We start from the raw sequence: 20,741 nt of genomic DNA, 5'->3' as shown, positions 1-20,741 counted from the left end.
TCTTCTTTATCACTCCAAAATATTTTTGTTGATCACCAGATTCTAATAGTTCTGCCTCAGAAATGTGTCTCAAATCTTTTTCTAGCTTTATATTTTTAAGACTGCTTCAGTAAACCTTCACCAGTTTCTCCCCTTTTCAGAATGTGATCTTCCCAGCTACGAAAGTTGCCTGAATATCAAGTCTGCTCATGTCAGGGTTGCCTGTTGCAGTAGCTCTAATTACAAATGTACGAAAGAATTGTCTAGGATAATCAGTTCCCAGAGATTTAGCTGAGAGATCTGTATTTTTACATAGTTCTTTTAGGTGGTCCTTACATAGCCAGCCCAAGAAACACTGGCCTGCAGAATGCGTTCAAACTCTTATTATATTTACAGTCTGATCCCCCAAATAACCTGTGTGTTCTCTCTTCCTTGGCATACCTCTCCTTATTTTAGTCTTAGGCTTTGTCCACATCCAGCTTCTCAATTCCCCAAATAAATTACATGTTTTTTTTTTTTGCATCTGCATAAATTACATGCAGATACTGATCTGCAATGCCTAAATATGTATATATTTCCTTTGCTTTTCATTCCATACACCAATCAGTCACAGGGTCTTTATTACCACTGCTCTGCAATCATACCTTGGTTGAACTTTTTTGTTGTTGTTGTTGTTTGTTTTTGTTCATGTATCTGACTCACTAGCTTGACTGAGGAGAATCAAGATTAGCTTTGTGTCTACAATGCCAAGCGCAGTTTCTGATACATGACTGGTAGTGTTCAAATTGTTTTCAGTTATCCAGCGTGTATATAAGGTTTATATGAAAAGTTGAAGACTATTTTACTGTTTTTCTGAACAATTGCCCAGAATTCATGTATTACATTCTATGTTTTAGAAAATACCAGAGGAATTTAATGTCTTTAATTTAATACAAGAAATGAGAACACAGAGGCATTCTGCAGTACAAACTAAGGTACAGTTTTTTTGTTTCACTTTATCAACTATATTTATATTTTTATAAATGCTTTATTTTAATGTCTTTCCCTTTGTTTATCATTTTATCTCCCTAATAGGAGCAGTATGAGCTTGTTCATAGAGCTATCGCCCAACTATTTGAAAAACAGCTACAGCTATATGAAATTCATGGAGTCCAGAAAATTGCTGATGGAGTGGTAGGTGTTCTTGGCCCATGATTTTAGAAAACTTTTACTTCTTAACAAGATGTAATATTTAGCTTTTTCATTGTCGTCTTGTGTGTTATCTAACAGAATATTCATGACAGTTACTATTTTTATTTAACCTGAATTTTATTAACTCCTTTCCTTCTTCCTGTTGAAACTCAATTGTGATGGATAGTTAGTGACTCCAGTACAAATTAAATATACTAAATAAAATATAGTTAGGAAAGTAAATCTTATGTCAAAAATCATATAATTCCTTACTATTTCCAGTGTAAATTACTTTTTAAAAAATTTGTTGCATTGTCCCATCAAAGAAATAAATTCCAAACCTAAAGAAAAGCTTAAAGAGTTTATTTAAGCCAACACCGAGGGCCATATCCGGAAGCAAAATCTCAAAGGATTGAGAAAATGCTCCAAGGAATAGTAGTTTTGCAGCTTATTTTATACATTAGAATCAAAGGAGAAGACTTGAGGATGATGTGAAATCCATTGGGGGGAGAAGATTAAGGAGGTGGGAGGAAGTAAATCCGGAATCTCTAGGATTGGCTAAAAAGCAGAATGGAGAGACGCATATTTCTTTTACGTTGGTGGATACCGGATAGTAAACATTTAATATGCATGGTTTACAGAGGTATGAGGATGAAAAATAACAATGAGGAATGTTAAGGTTGTCTTGCCCCAGTACCGGGTTGTTTATCTCTAGAGGTCTGGAGAAGAGATCATTGTGACATTTTAAGTATGTTATCCTAGATACACAAAAACAATGGCTAGGGCTTGCTCAAGATTAATGTATCATATAGGCCTAGGATGTGACTTCCCATTATAACCTGCTCAATTAGGAATTTTTATGATCAAAACGTCTTGAGTTGTTACCTTCAGTTACTGAGCTTGTCAGACCTGCTAGGTAGCCCCCTTTTCATTCACAGTTCTCTCTCTTCCTTTCCATCCCTACCTCTAAGTAATTGTAAGTTGATTCTACATGAATTTTATTTTGCTCTTGGTCATCATGATGTAAAATTTTGTAGTTGTTTTGTACATGCTTTTTAACTAAGTAAACCCTTTTGAGCATGATTTAGGTCAATGTCATTTTAGCCTTATAAGGTCTTATTGGAGAGAGGATAGGATCGAGATGGTGGAATAGGTAGATACTGAAAGATGGGAGGGGGGTTGGGAGATGGGTGGAAAGGGTGAAGGGAATTAGGAAGTACAAATTGCCAGTTATAGAATAGATCTTGGAGATGTAATGTACAGCATGGGGAATATAGTCCTTCAGGCTACAGTATAGAGCGTATACAACCCATTTTGTTACTCAGCACAATTGATACTGTTTTAAAAATTCGAAAGCCCAGAAAGTTTATTTGAAACATGAGGAAGGAAAATTATTTTTCTCCTAACTTTAATGAAGCATCTTTTTTCATGGCAGAATGAAATTAACGCTGAAAATATGGTCAGTTCCATAGATTCTGACAAACAAGATTCTCCTCCTCCAAAACCACCAAGAACCCGCAGGTATTGTACGTTGCATTCTCTGAAAGGATACTTTTATTTTACTCAACTGTTAATTAAAACAACAAATTCTGAATATTTCTAAGTTTTCTTTATAACTTTTATTACCATTCTTCTGTTTAGGTTGAAGCGTGTATATGGCAATTTGTGACTGACGTACTAAAATTTTTGTTTCACTTTGATAAAATTTCGGTAATTTATTTATAAGAAGAGTGAGCATGACCATGAATTGACAATAGCTCATGTTTTGGTATGTGGTACAACTAAAATTTTAAATTCTAAAGACTTTGATTTCTTATAATGACAATACAAGTAATATGATTGTCAAAAATTGTATGCATGTTGTAGAAGTTATGTGAAGATGTTTCGTTATATAACTAACAAAGATAAGTTTATTTCTCTCTGGATTTTCTTTCTTATTAAGCTCACTTATAGTTAAAAATCAGCATATATTTCTGTCCTCCTTTTTCCCTTCCTTCTCTTTCAGGGTAGCTCCTAGGTCAGTTATGTAGTGGTATGGAAAGAATATAGACAGAGTCAGAAAGATTTAGTTAAAAATCCTTTTCAGCCAGTTATTAGCTTTGAAGTCATGAGTAAGTCACTTATTTAATCCTCGGGGGGTTTCTGTTTAAATATTGTCCTAAGGATTAAATGAAATAAAGTGCGTGAAAACACTACAGATAGGACCTGACATATACTAGGTTTCCATTAGATGTTAATTTTTCTATTATGTTGTGACATTAAGATAGAGTTACCAAATTATTTTTAAAAGGGAGGCACAGTAGCAAATCTGTAATAAAACTGTTAGAATGACTTATCTAGTATCTTGTCTCTAGTATCTTGTCTCGAGTACAGATCTGCCCAAACTGATTGACCTCTCCTCAGAGTAAGACTTCTTATATATTAGATTCACCAATTTTTCCCCCCTTAAAAGTTTGATAGAAGTTGACTTAAGTTGGGCGAGGTAACTAAGGTGGGGCCTTGGCATTGAGTCACTGTACCGTAACGAGATCCATCCCTCCTTCAAAGAAAAAAACTATAACTTTCCTCAATAACTAAGACAAGATGTGGTAGTTAGTATAGTCTCTAGAACGCCTTTGCATGCTTCTCTAAGGAAGATCAGAAAGCCTATACTGATGGGTTTAATTTTTAGTATTTAAATGCTCAGGGTGTTAACTGTGTACTAACAAAACTTCCCCGTAGTTTTTTCCTGTTTGATTTCTACTTTGGCATCTGCTGAAATTGGAATTGTTAGTCTCCTATGGAAGGTAACCAGTTAGTTCTTCAACTTCTTTGTCCCACAGAGAAGTCCTAAAAGAAATTGTACTGGCCTTAAACAAAATTAAGGAACACTTTTTCTACTTTAATATCTTTTAATTTGTGTTTTGAGATTGAGCCAGTGTAGAGGTTTTCAAAGTGTACAAAGTGTACACTGATATTTTTTATTTATATGGTTATTTACCTCCAACAACAAACAGTGGTAACCGCTTTCTAATTTTGAAGGAAAAAATGAATAGAATGTTCTGAATTTTAAGCCTTTTCATATACCTTTTCAAAAGTTTGGCTCCTGATATTCTTTAATTTAAAAAAAGATAATAAAGAAGTACCAAATCAATATAAATAGAAAAGTATTCATTCAGCTTAAAACAGGATTTTACTTGGGGATATGTGTGCTCAAATTTTTATATGTGTGTGGCTTGATATTACACTTAGGTCATTTTTTATTACTATTATCATGCAGTAGAGTCAAATGGCAGGATTTCATTGTGTTGCACTAAGAATCCCCTGTGACTTCTAGGGTTGAGATGAGTTTTAAAACTATTGTAAATTACTAACTGAAAATCACAAGAGCATAAGATTGAAAAGTTTGAAAATAGTATAGTTTTTCAGTATGGCTACAATGAGTAGCAAGTAAATCGGTTGTTTGGAAAATAAGTTAGTGGAAAAAGGTCTAGAGAGGAAGGCTCATGTTTGTTGTGTTCAATTTAATCAGTCATATGATTCTGGTTTATAAATGCTTACAGAAATCGTATGGATTTTGAATAGCAGATTTCGTTTTCTATTTTCAATACATATTTTGTTAAAATAATAAAATTATCAATATTTTTTCACTAACACCATCATTTTGGAAGTATACCTTGTTAGCTGTCTCTATAAACTGTCATGATATTTACTAGAGACGCAAACGGTATGAGCCTTAGAGAGAGAGAAAGAGAGAAACCAAGGGATAAAGGAAAACCAGGAAACAGTGGTGTTATAGAAGCCAAGGCCATGAAGGAGAGGGTTTTGTATCGGGCAGAAACACATGACTATGTACTTTCTATAAGGGTGGCCTAGGAGAATGAACTGGACTTTCAGACATCAGTGACTCTTAGAATATCCTGGATAGGTGAGGGCATTTGTGGGGTCAAAACAAGGAGTTGAGGTCTGCTTAAATGGAGGCATTTGAAGCTACCTGATTTTGGGAACCCTTATCTAGCTAGCACAGGATGTCATGGGATTGGGTGACTAAGGACCCTGGGAAAATGGCAAGTAGAAAATTAGGTGATAGGAGAAATCCAAATCACATAAAACAGTTATTACTCTACTTCATTGTTTTTTCTGTTTTTTTGTTTGTTTTTATTTTTAATCTTTGCTGCTGTAAAAAAAAACCGTTTCTTTACTGAAATGTTATATTTATTTTATTGGGGTTTTTTAAGTTATATTAAATGCAAATTATTGCCTTAAAATGGTTAATTTATAAGAAAGAGAGGCGCGAACTCGTTGAATAAAAGAAGAAAATGATCCTGTAGACCAGCCAGATATGAGGAGAAAAGATTAAAAGAGAGATCACTTTCAGAATATAAAATATCTGGAAATAGCTTTAAGTATAAAGTAGAACTGTATTAATTTTCATTAATAAAAAAATAAGTGCTCTTGGTTGTAATTTAGTTTTTTTCAATGATATTTAAAATACCAGTACTTTTCATATTTGATGCAATTCTCTTTAGAATACCAAAGGGATCTTTCCTGAACTTGACAATATGTTAAAGTTGATTTGGATATATAAAGAGGCAAAAAACAAAACTGGATGAAAATAGTGATGAGTGAGGACCAACCTTTTTTAACATTATAAAACTTTATAAATATTTAGAACAGTCTGTTACTAGAATATACCTATTGATGGAGTTGAATAAACAATTAATTTAATATAAGTCATATTGTAATACTATTAACCGTTTGGGAAAAAATATATTTAGATCTTTTATATCCATTCCAAATACCAAAGGAAGCTTCAGATAGTTAAATAAATTAAACACAAAAAGTCAAATCATTGAGGCAAAATATAATGTTTGACAAACTTAGAAGGGGATATAATAGAAGAGATAAAGGAAATCACTAAGCACAAGATAGATTTATTTGACTACTTAAAAATTTTAAAGTTCTAATTATCATTCCAAATTGTCATCCTTTAAGATAGGTAAGGGTAAATTTTCATAAAATGCAGGGTTATGCGTTCTTACTGTTGTTCTCTACTTTTCTATGCTTTCTGTGCTTTAATTCTTGTGTTGTTCCTTTTCATTGTGAGAAAATACTTTAATCTCAGATGTAATTTTAAAAGTTATTGAAAGAGGTCAGAATACATAATAAAACCAAGCAATAAAGGTTAAACACAAGTGAAGAAGAGTATCTTTCTTAACTGTAAACTGTATAGGTGGCTATCTGTTTTGGTTAAAAAGTAATCATTAGCATTGATATAACATCTGCCATGTTTTCTCGTCTTCCCTTTTTAGAACGCCACATATTCTCTCTCTGCTTATTCTGTATATGGTCGATATGTCAAAGTGATCAGTGATTTTTACAGTAATCTTGATCACATGGATGTTAAGATAGCTGGTTCCCAGTGGAGTTGGCCTGCATAGGCTAGCAGAGTTAACTGAGAGCACAGATCTATCTTCCAATCCAGTGCTGTTTTCATTATATGGTATTATTCCCTAGAAGAAAGGATAGTGGTAAAGGTTTTTCTCTTTTTAAAGTGTTACATTCTCATTTTTTGGTTGTCATTTCTTTTACCCCCATAATCTTTCCACCCCATATATAATCCATCCTAAATTATTGTAAGGAAAGTAATTTTATGAGTTTCTATAAAACATCAATGTGAAGCAAAAGTTATAGATTTACTCATTTTAAGACTTGATCAAACAAATGAAATGTAAATTTATTTTATTATAAAATCCAAATTTCTTACTGTGAAATTCGTTGACTAATGAAAAGGGACTTAACAGAACAAAGAAAAGCTAAAACTTTCTTTCCTGTAGGTAGGGAAACCAATAAGAAGCAAGATGATTCTGTTCAAAGAACCCCCAGAAAGTCTCAGAAATTGAAGGTCCCCTTGAAGGCTGGTGTGTGAGACGGGATGGAAACAAAGAGTACTTGAATGTCTTTATAAAGAGTACTTAGAACCCCAGATTCCTTCCATTAAATTGAACAGATAGCTTCTCCCACACACGTGCATACATACAGTAGGAGGGATTTACTCAGGAGCGATTGGACCAGGGTCACTAAATTGAAGGACATCAGGTCCAGCTGCTGGTGGAGTTGTGGTGCCTCACTAAAAACAGGAGTCTGCGCACTGAACAGTAAGATCCTCTCTCTCCCTTTCTTCCAACTCTTAATTTGGCTCCCAGAATACTGGTAGCCACGTCTGGTGGGAGACAAAGTCCCTCTGTTGACAAACTAACCAGCCCAAGAGAGGAAAGCTACAGTTATTGATGATTGTGGCCCACTCATGATATTGCAAGGACTGTGTTCAGTTACCATTCAGTGAGATGATCACTAACCCACAAGCCCGCCCCTTTACATATATACACACGTCTTCCAGTCGTTTTTAATATTTCATTCTTTAAAATGAGCTGAACCAGGAATGATCAGACATTTGAGAAAGCCTCTAACATGAAAGACAGATCCAAATAAGCAGGGAAAAAAGGAACTTGAAGGAAATGGAGACAATACACAGTAGAAAAAAGATGGGGGTGGGGAACAACTGTCCATCTTTCTCATTCATTAGGAAATGTTGCTACCATGGATGATAATAAGAAGCTCTTGGAAACTAAAAATATAATAGTATAAATTTAAAAAATTAAGCAGAAGGCTGGAAGATAATCAAGGAAATCTCCCAAGAAAAGGAACAAATAGAAAAAGAGAGAAAATAAAGAAATTAGAGAATCAAACCAGGAGATCTGTCAAACAATAATAATAATAAAACTAATAGTAGTCTAGAAGGAGACTGGAAGTGAAAAAATTAGTAAGGAAATAAAATTTTCTAGTATTAAAGAACATTAATTTTAATATAGAAAGTTCCCACTATACTGGGTAAAAAATAATTATAATAGAATGGATTTTGAAAAGTTACATGATATTATAGAATATCAAGAATAAAAAAGAGAAACCTAAAAGCTCCAGGAGAGAGAGAAAACAGCCCACATTCAAAGGAATAGGAATTAGAATTACAAAATTCTGAAAGATAATTATTTCTAATCTACAATTATGTACCTTTTAAAAAAAAATCAACTTGAAAATATAATATTTAAGTATGCAAGTCCTCAAGAAATTGGCTTCTTATATGTAGTCTTTAAGAAGCAACTAGAGGATATAACCCACAAGAGGGTGTACCTAGAAAGAGGAAGATGGGACCTGGGAAACAAGAGAGTCTGACTGAAGACTACGTCAGCCTATGAATAATACCTATAGTCATAAGGTTGAACTAAATAAAAATTATAACAGTATTGGGAAGATGGAGAAGACACATAGTGTGAAGACAATAAGAATTATGAAATAGATTTTTTTAAAAGCAATTTATGCATTTTGAAATATTTTGAAATGTGAAGGTAAATATTACAAGCAGCTGTTTAAAATTTTGAAAGTTGATGTCTGAGTAGCTAGAGGGTCGTGGGAGCAGCTGCTATTTTTCATTAAAATTCTTGTATTTGAATTTTTAAACAATATACATGTAATACCTTGCGCCACATTACATTTTCTTAATTTGACAAATTATGGGTTTTTCTTCATAACCATAGACTCCACTGACTTTTAATATAATTGAATTAGCTACATAATTGTTACCTATCAACTTATTTTTTAAAAGGATGAACATTCTTACAATAGCCTTTCCTTAATGTTTGTTTTCCAGTTGCCTTGTAGAAGGGGACGCTAAGGAAGAAATACTGCAGCCACCAGAACCTCACCCAGTGCCACCCATCTTGACACCTTCTCCCCCTTCAGCTTTTCCAACAGTCACCACTGTGTGGCAGGATAATGACAGATACCATCCAAAGCCAGTGTTGCACATGGTTTCATCAGAACAGCATTCAACAGACCTCAACAGAAATTATAATAAATCAACAGAACTTCCAGGGAAAAATGAATCAACTATTGAACAGATAGATAAGAAATTGGAGCGAAATTTAAGTTTTGAGATCAAGAAGGTCCCTCTCCAAGAGGGACCAAAAAGTTTTGATGGGAACACACTCTTGAATAGAGGGCATGCAATTAAAATTAAATCGGCTTCACCTTGCATAATTGATAAAACCTCTAAATCACAGGAATTGAGTTCGGGAGATCTAAAAGTTGATGATATTTCTCAGAATTCTTGCGTGGACTGCAGTGCAACACAGTCAAATAAAGCTTCAGTTATTCTACCAGAAGAATCACAGAAGAATTCAGACACACCTCCAAGGCCAGACCGCTTGCCTCTTGATGAGAAAGGACATGTGATGTGCTCATTTCATGGACCTGAAAATACCCCACCCATGCCCGATTCCTCTGAAGGCAAACCCTCAGATACCCACTGTCAAACAATGAAAACTGGGAGTTTAACCCCAAGCCCTACAATACAAGATGAAACACATGATCTTGTGGATCATGAGAACAGTTCACCTCTCTTCAGAGCCCCCCTCAGTTTTACTAATCCTCTTCACTCTGATGATTCGGACTCAGATGAAAGGAACTCTGATGGTGCTGTGACCAAGAATAAAACTAATATTTCAACAGCAAGGGCCACAGTTTCTGCTGCCACTAGTACTGAAAGCATTTCTACAAGGAAAGTATTGTCAATGTCCATTGCTAGACATGATATAGCAACAACAGTACATTCAGGTGCTGGAAAAGGTAATAATAATAGTATCTAACACCTAAATATTTTGACTATGTGCCAATCACTGTTCTAAGCACTTCAGCTATATTCATTGTTTATTCCACACTTCACTCTAGAACCTGCAACGAAATTTCTTTTTTTAGGTACAATTTTTTTAAGTAAACTTTTCATTTGTTACCTTAATTTGATCACATTGCATTACTAGGTTTTTTGTTTTCAAAATATTTCAATTGTTGTAACTGAAAATTATCTCTTCTGTTTCTTCTGTATTATTCCTTTTAATATTTTGTATGGTTCAAAAATTTATCGGACTGAATAACAAATAATTTAAGTGAGATAGAATTACTTAAAGTAACGGTGACACAAAAATTGTAGAATGGCTTGATTGGCCATTTAATTCCACACATTTATCACAGATACCTATTTTGTTATCTTTTTATGCTCTTTTAACTACAAAATACCTTTTTTTTTTTTTTTAATTCTCTTCACAAATGTTTGCAAATGAGGCTGCTTTCAACCCTGAGTGTAACCAAGGAGCAATATTACAACTATTCAACAGAATGTGCAAATTTTAATTCAGTCAGTAGTGAGTGGGATATATTCATATCTAGTCATCACTGCTATTATTTAATTAATGACTTTCTTCTTTAAGCAGTTTAGCATTTCAAGATAATGCATGCACTCAGTTCCCAAGGTGTGTTTTTGGTTCTTGAAACTCTTTTTTGATCGCTAAAAATAATCATGGCTGCCTTCTTACACAGACCATAAAATTGTGAACAAGGGTATAAACATGAAAGTTATTTACTGATAGATTGATTATCAGTGGTATTTGTTTGTCAGTGAACTTTGGTAGTGACACATACTGTTATTTATAATGTACTGGCAAAATACGCTTAAGTACTGTGAACTTGAAAGATGATTTTCTATTTCTGACTCAATAAGTAACACTCATTCTGTGGTGCGCTTATTTTCTCCAACTTATATACATACTGTATTTTTTATCTTGAAATGTATCTGGTAGAGTAGTTAAGAGTCTAATCTAGTTTCCTAAATTTATAAGATTCTTTATATTTTTTATTCTTCTGTGTGTCATTTGAAGGATCCTCAGAAGATAATGGTTGCCACAATAAATGTTACTTTACCAGTTTGCCATAATTTAAAATTGTTAATGCCTTTTTCTTCCTCAATTTCAGAGTTTGAAAACTAACTGCCAAGTTTTAACTACACAAGAAAATGTGTAGACAAGAAATTTTAATTTGGGGCTTGCTTTTTTTTTTTTTTATATCAGGCTTGTGTCTTGGACCTATGAAATATATATATTTTTTAATCCATTACTAGAAATAGAATCTGGTTAGGACAGGAAGTATGCATAGTATGATAAACTCATTAAACTTATTGTCACATGACCAGTCTTTTGGTGATAAACGAAAGTTCCTTCAAAATACAACATACTGTACAAGGATAATTGAAAGCACCCTACTGTATAGCAGCTCACTTATGCTCTATTTTATTTGTATTTCAAAGCCAACGTAGCTGTAAATGTGATTTTTGGTTTCTTTTCACCCTACCCTAAATATGCTAAATGAGTTTCGTATTAATTAAAGATGTTCCTGTGTTCTGTGCTGCAACATAACTACAAGTAGTCCTATTTTTAATATTTATTTACCTTGTAGATGAACCACTGGCACAAGTATTAGATTTTTGAGCTCATTTGTTTTAGAATTTGTTTGGAAGTTAAATAGAATAATTTTGTTTTGATACCTAAAACAACTTTTTGCATTAGTTACTGCCTGACAAAAACTCCTGGCTATGAATTTTGATTTTACCATGTTTCCCCGAAAATAAGACCTAGTCGGACAATCAGCTCTAATGTGTCTTTTGGAGCAAAAATTAATATAAGACCCGGTATTATATTATTATATTATATTAATTATATTATATAAGACCCGGTCTTATATTATAGTAAAGTAAAACCGGGTCTTATATTAAGTTTTGCTCCAAAAGACACATTAGAGCTGATTGTCCGACTAGGTCTTATTTTCGGGGAAACATGGTAATACTGATTCAGGTCTCCTGAAAGATTTCTCAAACTTGTCTACACTAGGCCCACATACAATATATGATTTGCAAAAGCCTATGTAAAATGTGCGGTCAGGTAACCTCTAAAATAGAACATAGGAAAGGCAATCCAGCGATCTAGGGAGAAACATGCAGTTGAGAAGCAAGGGACCCGTTAGAAAATAAGAAGGTTTTAAGAGCGAGGACTGTCATGAGAGAAGAGGCATAGACTTTCTGAAAAATACTTGACACTAAATGTAAACAAGCAGGACTGCCCTCCTGATGTGTTTGCTTAATTATGAAATCACACCACAATGCTAACAGTATGCATCCCTTCCTCCTAACAGCCTCCTTCACTGTGAGCTGTTAGTAACAAAAGGGGAATGGTGATGAGAGCTCCGATTGTTACCACTGGATAAGGTAGAGAGTTCCAGTCCTTGCAACAGATGTGTAAAGTACTGGACTGGAACTCTTCTCTGAGCAGGATGCAGATGCTATATTTTGTTTCTTCAGCTAAATAAGTGTAGAAGGGATGAGAGCAAACATATGTGGCTCATGCTTCTTGAAAATTGAAAAGGCTTTAACTTGGTTTTCAACCTCTTTTTAATGCAGAGCCTATCAGATGTGGTAAAATAACAAAGTATCATGGGAAGATTGTTCTTTTTCTTTTTATTATTTTTTTAAGAGACCAGTTGTCAAGGCCCAGACAGAATAATGCAGGTTCCTCACATTTCCCTTTCTTTACCCTGTCCTCCCTAACATGAGAGAGCACACTTGGAATTATATCCTCATGTTTTCTTTCTCTACCCTCCAGTGAAACCTCAGAAGACCTACTACACTCTGTCACCCTCTGGCATGATAAGGCTAACTGATGAGGCTTCCTTAATGTGTTACGTTTTCCAAGAACTAATTTTGTTTTTACTGAAAAGCTTTTTATGGCTTCAGTCAGTATTCCCAAAGTACAGTCAAGTAATGTGCCACTATTCACAAGATTTTAGGTAACAAAAGAACATTCAAAAAAAGCTTAATAGTTATATTTATGTATATTAGAAAAGTAGTACTACTTCAAATGTGTTATTTTAGTCATTACTGTTTGAAGTATGATGGAAGTACATAGTCACGTTAACAATGAGTGGGATTTAAAAAGTAAATAGGATGTAGATGGATGAAGTATGGCAAAACTTACCAAATGAGTTAAGCAGTTGATTCCAGTTTGAGAAACATTGGCTTAGGTCAAATGACCAAAGCTTTCCTGTGGACGCAAAGCATCATCAGCAGGCCCAGTAGAGAAGTCGCTTGCATGCTGGCTTTTCTAATTGAAGACTGCCGTCAGGCTTACAAGGACAGTGTGATAATGTCTGTGGCGTGTCGGGAAGGTCATGGCAGAGTCATTTTGTCTGTGTGATGGAGTTCATCTTTACTCAGTAAGCCGGAATTCTTTTTAATTGTTTTCACATCTATAAGTTTCATTTATTTTGCAAGTTTAAGGTCCGTTTATATTAAGTAACAATCTGATAATTCGCCAAACTGCCAAAACACACTTCATGATTTCAATTTTATTTTTAAATTTTTTATCATTTAAAAAATTGAAATTTCAAAACATTTTTAAGTAGCAGTAATTAGAGAAAAGATTGTACCATTTTACTTTAGTATTGATAAAGACTGTCGTCAAAAAAGGTCCTGCAATTACATGATTCTTGATAACAAGTCAAGTAGTTAGGATTTCTTGTGGATTTTTTACATTTTTATAAACTGGTTCTCTTAGATACTGTGGCAGTGATTTTTAGAATGTCAAGAAAAGCTCTCTTTTTAGAATGTCAAAAAAGCTCTGTTTTATTTAGAGAACAAGTTCATTTTTAATGAGTTAACTTTTTTAACAAGTTCATAATTTGTCTAAATTTTATGTATTTAATATAGATGTTGATGTCAGTGAAGATTCACCTCCTCCCCTACCTGAAAGAACTCCGGAATCTTTTGTATTAGCAAGCGAACATAGTGAGTATCTCTTTTGCTTTTACATACTTTATACTATTATAATAAACTCTGAAAAGCATGGCTAATTTTAATTTAGTTGCTATTGAACTAGCTGTATAATTAAATTCAAAAATAGGTTTGAATTGCTATTGACAAATGTTTTTAATTCCTTGTATGAAAAATACTTAAAAATGGTGTTTTTTACTTGCTGAGATTGCTAAAATGACTGCACTTATGTTAGATACTATAATTCAGTTAGATGCAATTGTAAATGTATTTGCAATTTGGTGTCTTTTCATCAATATGGAAAGACGTTGATTGCTTCAGTTCGTGCCCGTTTAGGTAAGTAAACATTTAACTTGGGTTGTAGGTTGGCATCATTCAGTTGGTGTTAATTGAGGAACACTTAAGGACACGAGTATCAGTGAGAACTGGGAGAAAGTGACATATTTCAAAGCATTGGTAATACATTTCTCTTCCTTCCTCTCCTGAAAAAGAGTACAAAAACAGCTTTCATACGTTGTCTCGTGCTCAGTGGAGATGCTCACTAGTCTTACCTGAGTTACATTTTATCAATATTTTATTAATTTTAACTGACTTTAAGAATGTTAAAAACAGTGAAGCCATATACTTCAATAACACTAAGTCTGTAACTTCTATAGATTACAATGAGCTTATAATAAACCGATGGCTGAATTCTTTTAATTAAATTTTAAGGAAGGAAACTTAAAGAGATTTTCTTGAATTAATAGAAAGTAGAAAATTTTTTCTAAAAATCTATAGGATCTGTTTTTGTATATTACCTTAAAGCAAGAAATTTCAAGAATTAAAGATGTCAATTTTAATTGTAAGATTTCATTTTTCTCAGATACACCTGTAAAATCTGAATGGAGTGAACTTCAAAGTCAGGAAGAGTCTGAACAAAAAAAATCTGAAGTGAGTCCTTTTGGGATTGGAACAGCTAGAGCTCAATATTTTTGCTCTATTGTTTTGTACATTTATCTTAATAGTTTGTTATAATAACTGTCAGCTTCAGACTATTCAATATACTTTTTGATCAATATTTCTTAATGCTAAGATTTCAGATGAAAAGCCTATGTAAAATGTGAGATCTGAAATTTTTTAAAGGGCCACATGGTCTATATGACCATCGCTTCAGAGTATTATTTTCCCAACCTGCTTTTGAAATTTGTAAATTATCCCATGTTCCAAGTAATGGGAATGTCTGTTTTCAGGGGTATAGTACTTTTCCTAGATTTTTTTTCCTTCCATTATAACACTAGGTACGTAGTCCCTTCCTTTGGTTTTTTTCTGATCACATGAGGTTTCCTTTCACATTAAGGAAATGTTTTGGTACCTAAGTAGTTTAGCCATGGGAAATGCCCCTTTTCATCAACATTATTTTTCATATTTGCCCCATATTTTAATATTCCTGAAATGGGGGTACATTTTACAATTAATTAAAAACACTGATGCACTTTAACTTCACAGAAAATGGTGGTAACCTATAATAATGATGCTATGTCATGTAATCCGTGATACCATGAGTTGATGAATATGGTAGAAGGCTGGCAAAATGCAGAAGTGTATATGTTCCTTTGTGTAACAGTTGCTCCTGCATTTTCAGTTTTCATTCCAAAGGATGATTATAAAATACCGTAACATTTGAAAATTGGACGACTAATTAAAAACACATTGTTTTCTTTCCTTTGACAGTAAGAGTCTTTACAAATTATGATTTTTTGGGATATATACTCATAATAGACTAAATTTTCTATTATTTATAAAACTATTAAATGTCTTCCTTATAGGGCTTGATAACCTCTGGAAGTGAAGAATGTGGTAAGTTAGATTTTGTTCCTTTTTGCTGTAGATTATATAGATTAATTTTCATAAAACAGCATGTTTCATGGTATATGTTATTTGGTTATTTCTGTATTTAAAAATATGTAGGATACCTCTTCTAGAACCTGAATTATGTAGTATAATTCTTCCAAATTAATTACTATTGCAGATATTATTATTATTGATCTGGAAAATATGCTTTTGTTATTAGTAGTTACAGAATGATAAGAAAGAAATTATTTTTAAAATATTTTCCTGTATTTTATTTTCTGTTGTTTATGAAAACACTTAGAATCTAGATCTGACAGTGATTTGAACGAATGCCCCAAATTAACGTAGGTGATTGAATTGGGTCCCTAAAAATCAGTTGTTTTGGAAATCTTGCTCTTAGGACTTTTACATTTGTGAAGACCAGTAAGATTATGTAGCTCAACCCAGTATTATAAAATTTTTTCTACCACATTACTTTTACTATTGTCCTGTAGGTCAATTTACTAATTCTTAAAAGTCAGTGACAATGTAAGCAGCTCATCCGATGTGCTGGCCTATACAAGTCCCTCAATTCATCCATCTCTGTTGCTATCCTCCATCCTGCGTCACCTGCTCTCTCTCGGTCTTTGCCTTATGGGGCTCCATTCCATCTCAAACTCTATTACTCTCTCTCTACTTTTCTGAAGCAACATATATTATAAGTAAAAGAGCAGAAGCTTTAGAGTCAAGCCCACCTGATTGGAATCCCATTGTTGCCTTTTTACTTACTATGTGGCTTTGGCCAAGTTGCCTAATCTTTCTGAGCCTCAGTTTTCTTCTCTGAAATGGAGCTGATAATAGTACTCACCCTAGAAGATAGTTGTGAAGATTTAATTAAATTAAATCACATACAGAGTATCAAACACTGTGCCTGGCACGTGATAGGCTCTCAGATGGTAGCAATGCTGTTATTACTTTCTTTTTTTATATTGCTGCTGCTGCTGGATCCAGGCACCTTTTATTATCCTAATATATGTTAACTGCTTTCTGGTTTCTCTTCTCTATCCAACCTAATTGCCATCCTCCATCACTCTAGTCACACAATTATCTTCAACTCTCTTGTTCCTAATTACCAGAGCATTTTATTTTATTCCTCAGGATTACTGAGTATTGCCAGGAACATAACTCAGTTTTACAGACTGAGCCTATGGTTCTCGGTCTTCATCCATAGTTAGGCCCTCAGCTTTGTTTTTTATCTTACATCCTCTAGTTGGTACCCTTTCTGTTTCCCCCTGAATTGTCCAAATCTTGACTTCCTTCTGAAATGAATCATCAATCCCACTAACTCTTACTCAGTAGATGACCTTTATAAACTTCCCTGAGAAAATTGAGGCCTCTAGACCAAATCATCATTTCCTCCCCGCAGCCAGAACTAACTTCCTCGGCATCACTAGTTTCATCTATGTGCCTCTCCTCTCTGTCCCCATCGTACCCTGTGCATAATTTTATCATAGAACTTTCCATACTGCTCTATTAATTAACGTACTTGTCTGTCTCCTGCCTGACCAGGGGTTGGTAAACTGTATCCCACAGGCCTCATCCGGCCTTTGGCTTTTTTTTTTTGTTCTGCCCTTGATCTGAAAAAATGATTTTTACCTTTTTAAAGGGTTGTTTAAAAACAAAAAGAAAAATCAGTGAAGAATCTGTGACAGATGTATGTGGCTTGCAAAGCCTAAAATATTTACCCTAGCCCTTTGCAGAGAAGGTTTGCTGACCCCTGTCTAGACTCGAAGCACCTAAGGACAGGATCATTTATTATTTGACTCGTACTCCACGTCTCCAGAGAAGTTTCTTACAGAGGTGTAGTGTTCATGAATGAATCATAGTAGTTATTTTTTCTGTTACGAATGTGATACATTAGTAAGTAAGTAAGCTAACTAAAATTTAAGCAATGTAAAACTTTAAAAGAAAAGAATTATTACTTTCAGGGGCGAATAGTAAGTTCATCGATTAGCTATAAACTTGCTTACCATTGATTACCATATAAAGGCATTTCAGTTGCTATTATTGCCTGAGAGCATTAGCAGATAGTGTAGCTACTCTAAGGAAGAATAATATGCCAAGATCCAGGTGTATTAAAGTAAGAGCATAAGGAGAATCTTCCATTGAGGTACTCCTACGTGCAGATTCCTAGGTGACCTCAAGAACACCTTACATGATTTCCTGTGCTCACTGCCCTTGGCGTTTGTATTTATCTGGGCCTCCTTTAAAATCAAGAGCTTAAGAGAGAAAACATGCTTTTTTAACTCATTGCCCATATTAAAACAATTGGAGAATTCTACATATGATGCTACAAATAATGGTGGTTAACAGTGGCTTTGTTTTGCATTTTAGATCATCAAGGTAGTCACACAGAGACTTGTACAGAATGTCCACCTACTTTGAGTAACAAGAAAGATCAAGTGTCAGAAAGTCCAGCAGAAGCCACAGATATTGGTAATTTGTTTGCTAAATAATTTTTAGAACTTTAATTATGTAGTTAATGCTGGCAAGAATGAGAAAAGGTCATTTGCCATCGTTTTAGGATTTCCTTAAGGCAAAGTGTATCAAATTTGTCGTATGATTTATTCAAGTTCTTAAATGAGCTACCCAGAACAAATGAACAGTTCACTTGTGTTTATAGAGTTTAGTTTAAATTCTAAATTCCCATATGGAAATTTATTCCAGAAAATGAGGATGTCTACAGACATGGTTTTAAGTAGTATAAAAATATTTCTGAACACTGACCAATTATTGTGGTAATTTGATTGTAGGTTTTGGTAATCGGTGTGGGAAACCCAAAGGACCAAGAGATCCACCTTCAGAATGGACATGATTCAGGGAGCTAAAAGACACTTTAAATTATACTGGAAATTTCAAGTGCCACGGAAAGCAAGATTTATAGTATTCCATCTTAAAAATGTGGGACTAACAGCAGTGTAGATTGTCACCTTAGTTTTTTTTTTTTTTTTTTGCTGGGACCATCTACCTGCCTTATACTAAGAAAAAAGTATTACATATGGTTTCTTTTGTAACTTCAAGTATTATTGCCTTAATGTCTCTTAACCCTGTTACACGCTGCTTGTAGACATGTTAATATCGTAATACTTTTATGATAAATTGAGTTTAAGGACTACTCTTTTGCTAATGTTTTATCATGTATGCATTATTTTGTATATGTACAGGGCAAGTAGGTATATAATTTGATAAAACTGCATTCGTAAAATATTATTAACAGAAGATGTAAGAAATTTCTGCATGGTCTAAATCTTTGTGTACTTTATTTGTAAATTATTTGCCCTGAAGTTTTAGAAAATAGTTTCTGAATTTTAAAATTGCTGGATTCATGCAGCCAGCATTGCAGGTTATCAGAGATCAAAGATTGTAATAATAATACATTTTGTAAATTGTAAGCAAAAAGTTATTTTTATATTATATGCTGTCTAATTGTCCATCCTAATTGTCCTCGTTGTCATCTAGTCATGGAGATTCAGTAAGTGCCTTGGAACAATATTGAATTCTCTTAGTTCGTGTGTGTTACTTTAATATTTGAACTCAACTGGGATTAGAAGACTATCAAAATATATGTATGTTTCAGGATATTTGACCTGCCATTAAAAAAACAAAAACAATTTTACAGTGCTTACTTGTCTTGGTATTTCATTCCTCATTCTTAGGAAATGAAACGTAATATCCACCTTCCTGCTGGCTCGATCTTACCTTTAAGTTATGAGTGTGAATGGGGTTAAATCTCTTAAGGAAAGAATAGGGAGCACCTTCTGCAAAAACATGACTTTGCAATTCTAATACTTACACTAATTCTGATACTTTTGCTTGAGTCAGCCCTAGGCCTTACTGCCTACTGTGATCCTAGTAAAAACCAAACAGATGTAAGGTTAGGAACGGGAAACTGGTGTTTACCCGTCCCACAACTGGAGCGCAGGTCCCATCCATAGTTACCAGGTTTGAATTTTGACATCATGGATTGAAGTTGTGGACATTTATATTTTCCCTCTGCATACAAAAGAGGGAAGAAATTAAGAGACTAAATAAAGTGAGATAGAGTAACCGCATATGAGGTGGAGGAGAAAATAATACAATTTCATGTCAAAATTTTTAAAAACCACATGGTCTTCGTGTTGATCCCTTAGAATTTGGACTTTTTCTCATATAGTCATAAGGAAAAGTGAATACAGTGGACCCTGGCATTCACAAGACAGACACCTCTATAGCATATCATTTCCTAATGAAATTGAAGTGTAACTGAAAAAAATACTTGGCCTCATCACACACTTCGTGATTTCTGTATTATGGTATTAAAATCATTTATAAAGATTTGTTGGGAAGGGTTTGCTTGGAACACCTTCATCCAAGTATAATGTGTTCAGAAGGGTGCAAAAATCATTGCCAAGTATACACACCTCTGAGTGTGACCAGCACCTAGGAGAACAGCCTCAGCCACTAAGAAGCATCCCCTTGGGCTTCCGAGATTTACTCGTTATTATATGTATAGCAGTAGTTTGTTCATTTTTCATTGCTATCGAGTTTTGCATTTTATGAATACACATACACCACAATTTGTTCATTTCTGCAGACATTTGGGTTGTTTCTGGTATGGGAATATTACCAATTGTGCTGCTACAAACAATTTTTTTATGAGCCATTTGTTGCACTTAATATCTGTAAATCTGTTAGGTATATATCAACGAGTGAAATTTTTGAATTACAGGGTATGCATGTATATTCAGCTTTACTAGATACTGCTAGTGTTCCAAAGGTTCTAATTGTTACATATCTTTGTTAACACTTGGTATGGCAATTAATTTTTATTTTAGCCATTCAAGTGGGTACATAGTGGTATTGCATTATGATCTGAATATTTATTTCCCTAATGACTAATGAGGTTGAGCACATTTTAATGTGCTTATGACCATGTGGATATTCTCTTTTGTGAGCTACCTGTTCAAGTCTCGAGCACATACTATTTGGCAGTATCTACTAAAGCTGAGGATGCATATATCCTATACCCTGGCAGTTTTGTGCCTCTTTTTTTCTG

General features: G+C 34.0%; 1 protein-coding gene across 2 annotated transcripts in view; it reads left to right on the top strand.

Annotated features, from left to right (window-relative positions):
* PTPN12 (protein tyrosine phosphatase non-receptor type 12) overlaps nucleotides 1-19,327 on the top strand; it is a 75,793-nt gene extending 56,466 nt beyond the window's left edge. The window contains exons 10-18 of one of the 2 annotated variants that reach the window (XM_033088550.1): nucleotides 876-953; nucleotides 1,054-1,152; nucleotides 2,585-2,670; nucleotides 8,837-9,813; nucleotides 13,775-13,852; nucleotides 14,700-14,767; nucleotides 15,643-15,673; nucleotides 18,041-18,142; nucleotides 18,460-19,327. In XM_033088550.1, the coding sequence (XP_032944441.1) occupies nucleotides 876-953; nucleotides 1,054-1,152; nucleotides 2,585-2,670; nucleotides 8,837-9,813; nucleotides 13,775-13,852; nucleotides 14,700-14,767; nucleotides 15,643-15,673; nucleotides 18,041-18,142; nucleotides 18,460-18,521 (1,581 nt within the window). In that variant the 3' untranslated portion in view covers nucleotides 18,522-19,327. Of the gene's footprint in view, nucleotides 1-875; nucleotides 954-1,053; nucleotides 1,153-2,584; nucleotides 2,671-8,836; nucleotides 9,814-13,774; nucleotides 13,853-14,699; nucleotides 14,768-15,642; nucleotides 15,674-18,040; nucleotides 18,143-18,459 lie in introns of those variants that run through there. The other variant, XR_004421160.1, reaches the window with a different exon arrangement.
* The last annotated feature ends 1,414 nt before the right edge of the window (nucleotides 19,328-20,741 follow it).

The sequence above is a fragment of the Rhinolophus ferrumequinum genome, chromosome 20, assembly GCF_004115265.2.
Source record: "Rhinolophus ferrumequinum isolate MPI-CBG mRhiFer1 chromosome 20, mRhiFer1_v1.p, whole genome shotgun sequence".
NCBI classification, from domain to species: domain Eukaryota; kingdom Metazoa; phylum Chordata; class Mammalia; order Chiroptera; family Rhinolophidae; genus Rhinolophus; species Rhinolophus ferrumequinum.
This window is presented reverse-complemented; position numbering and strand designations above follow the sequence as displayed.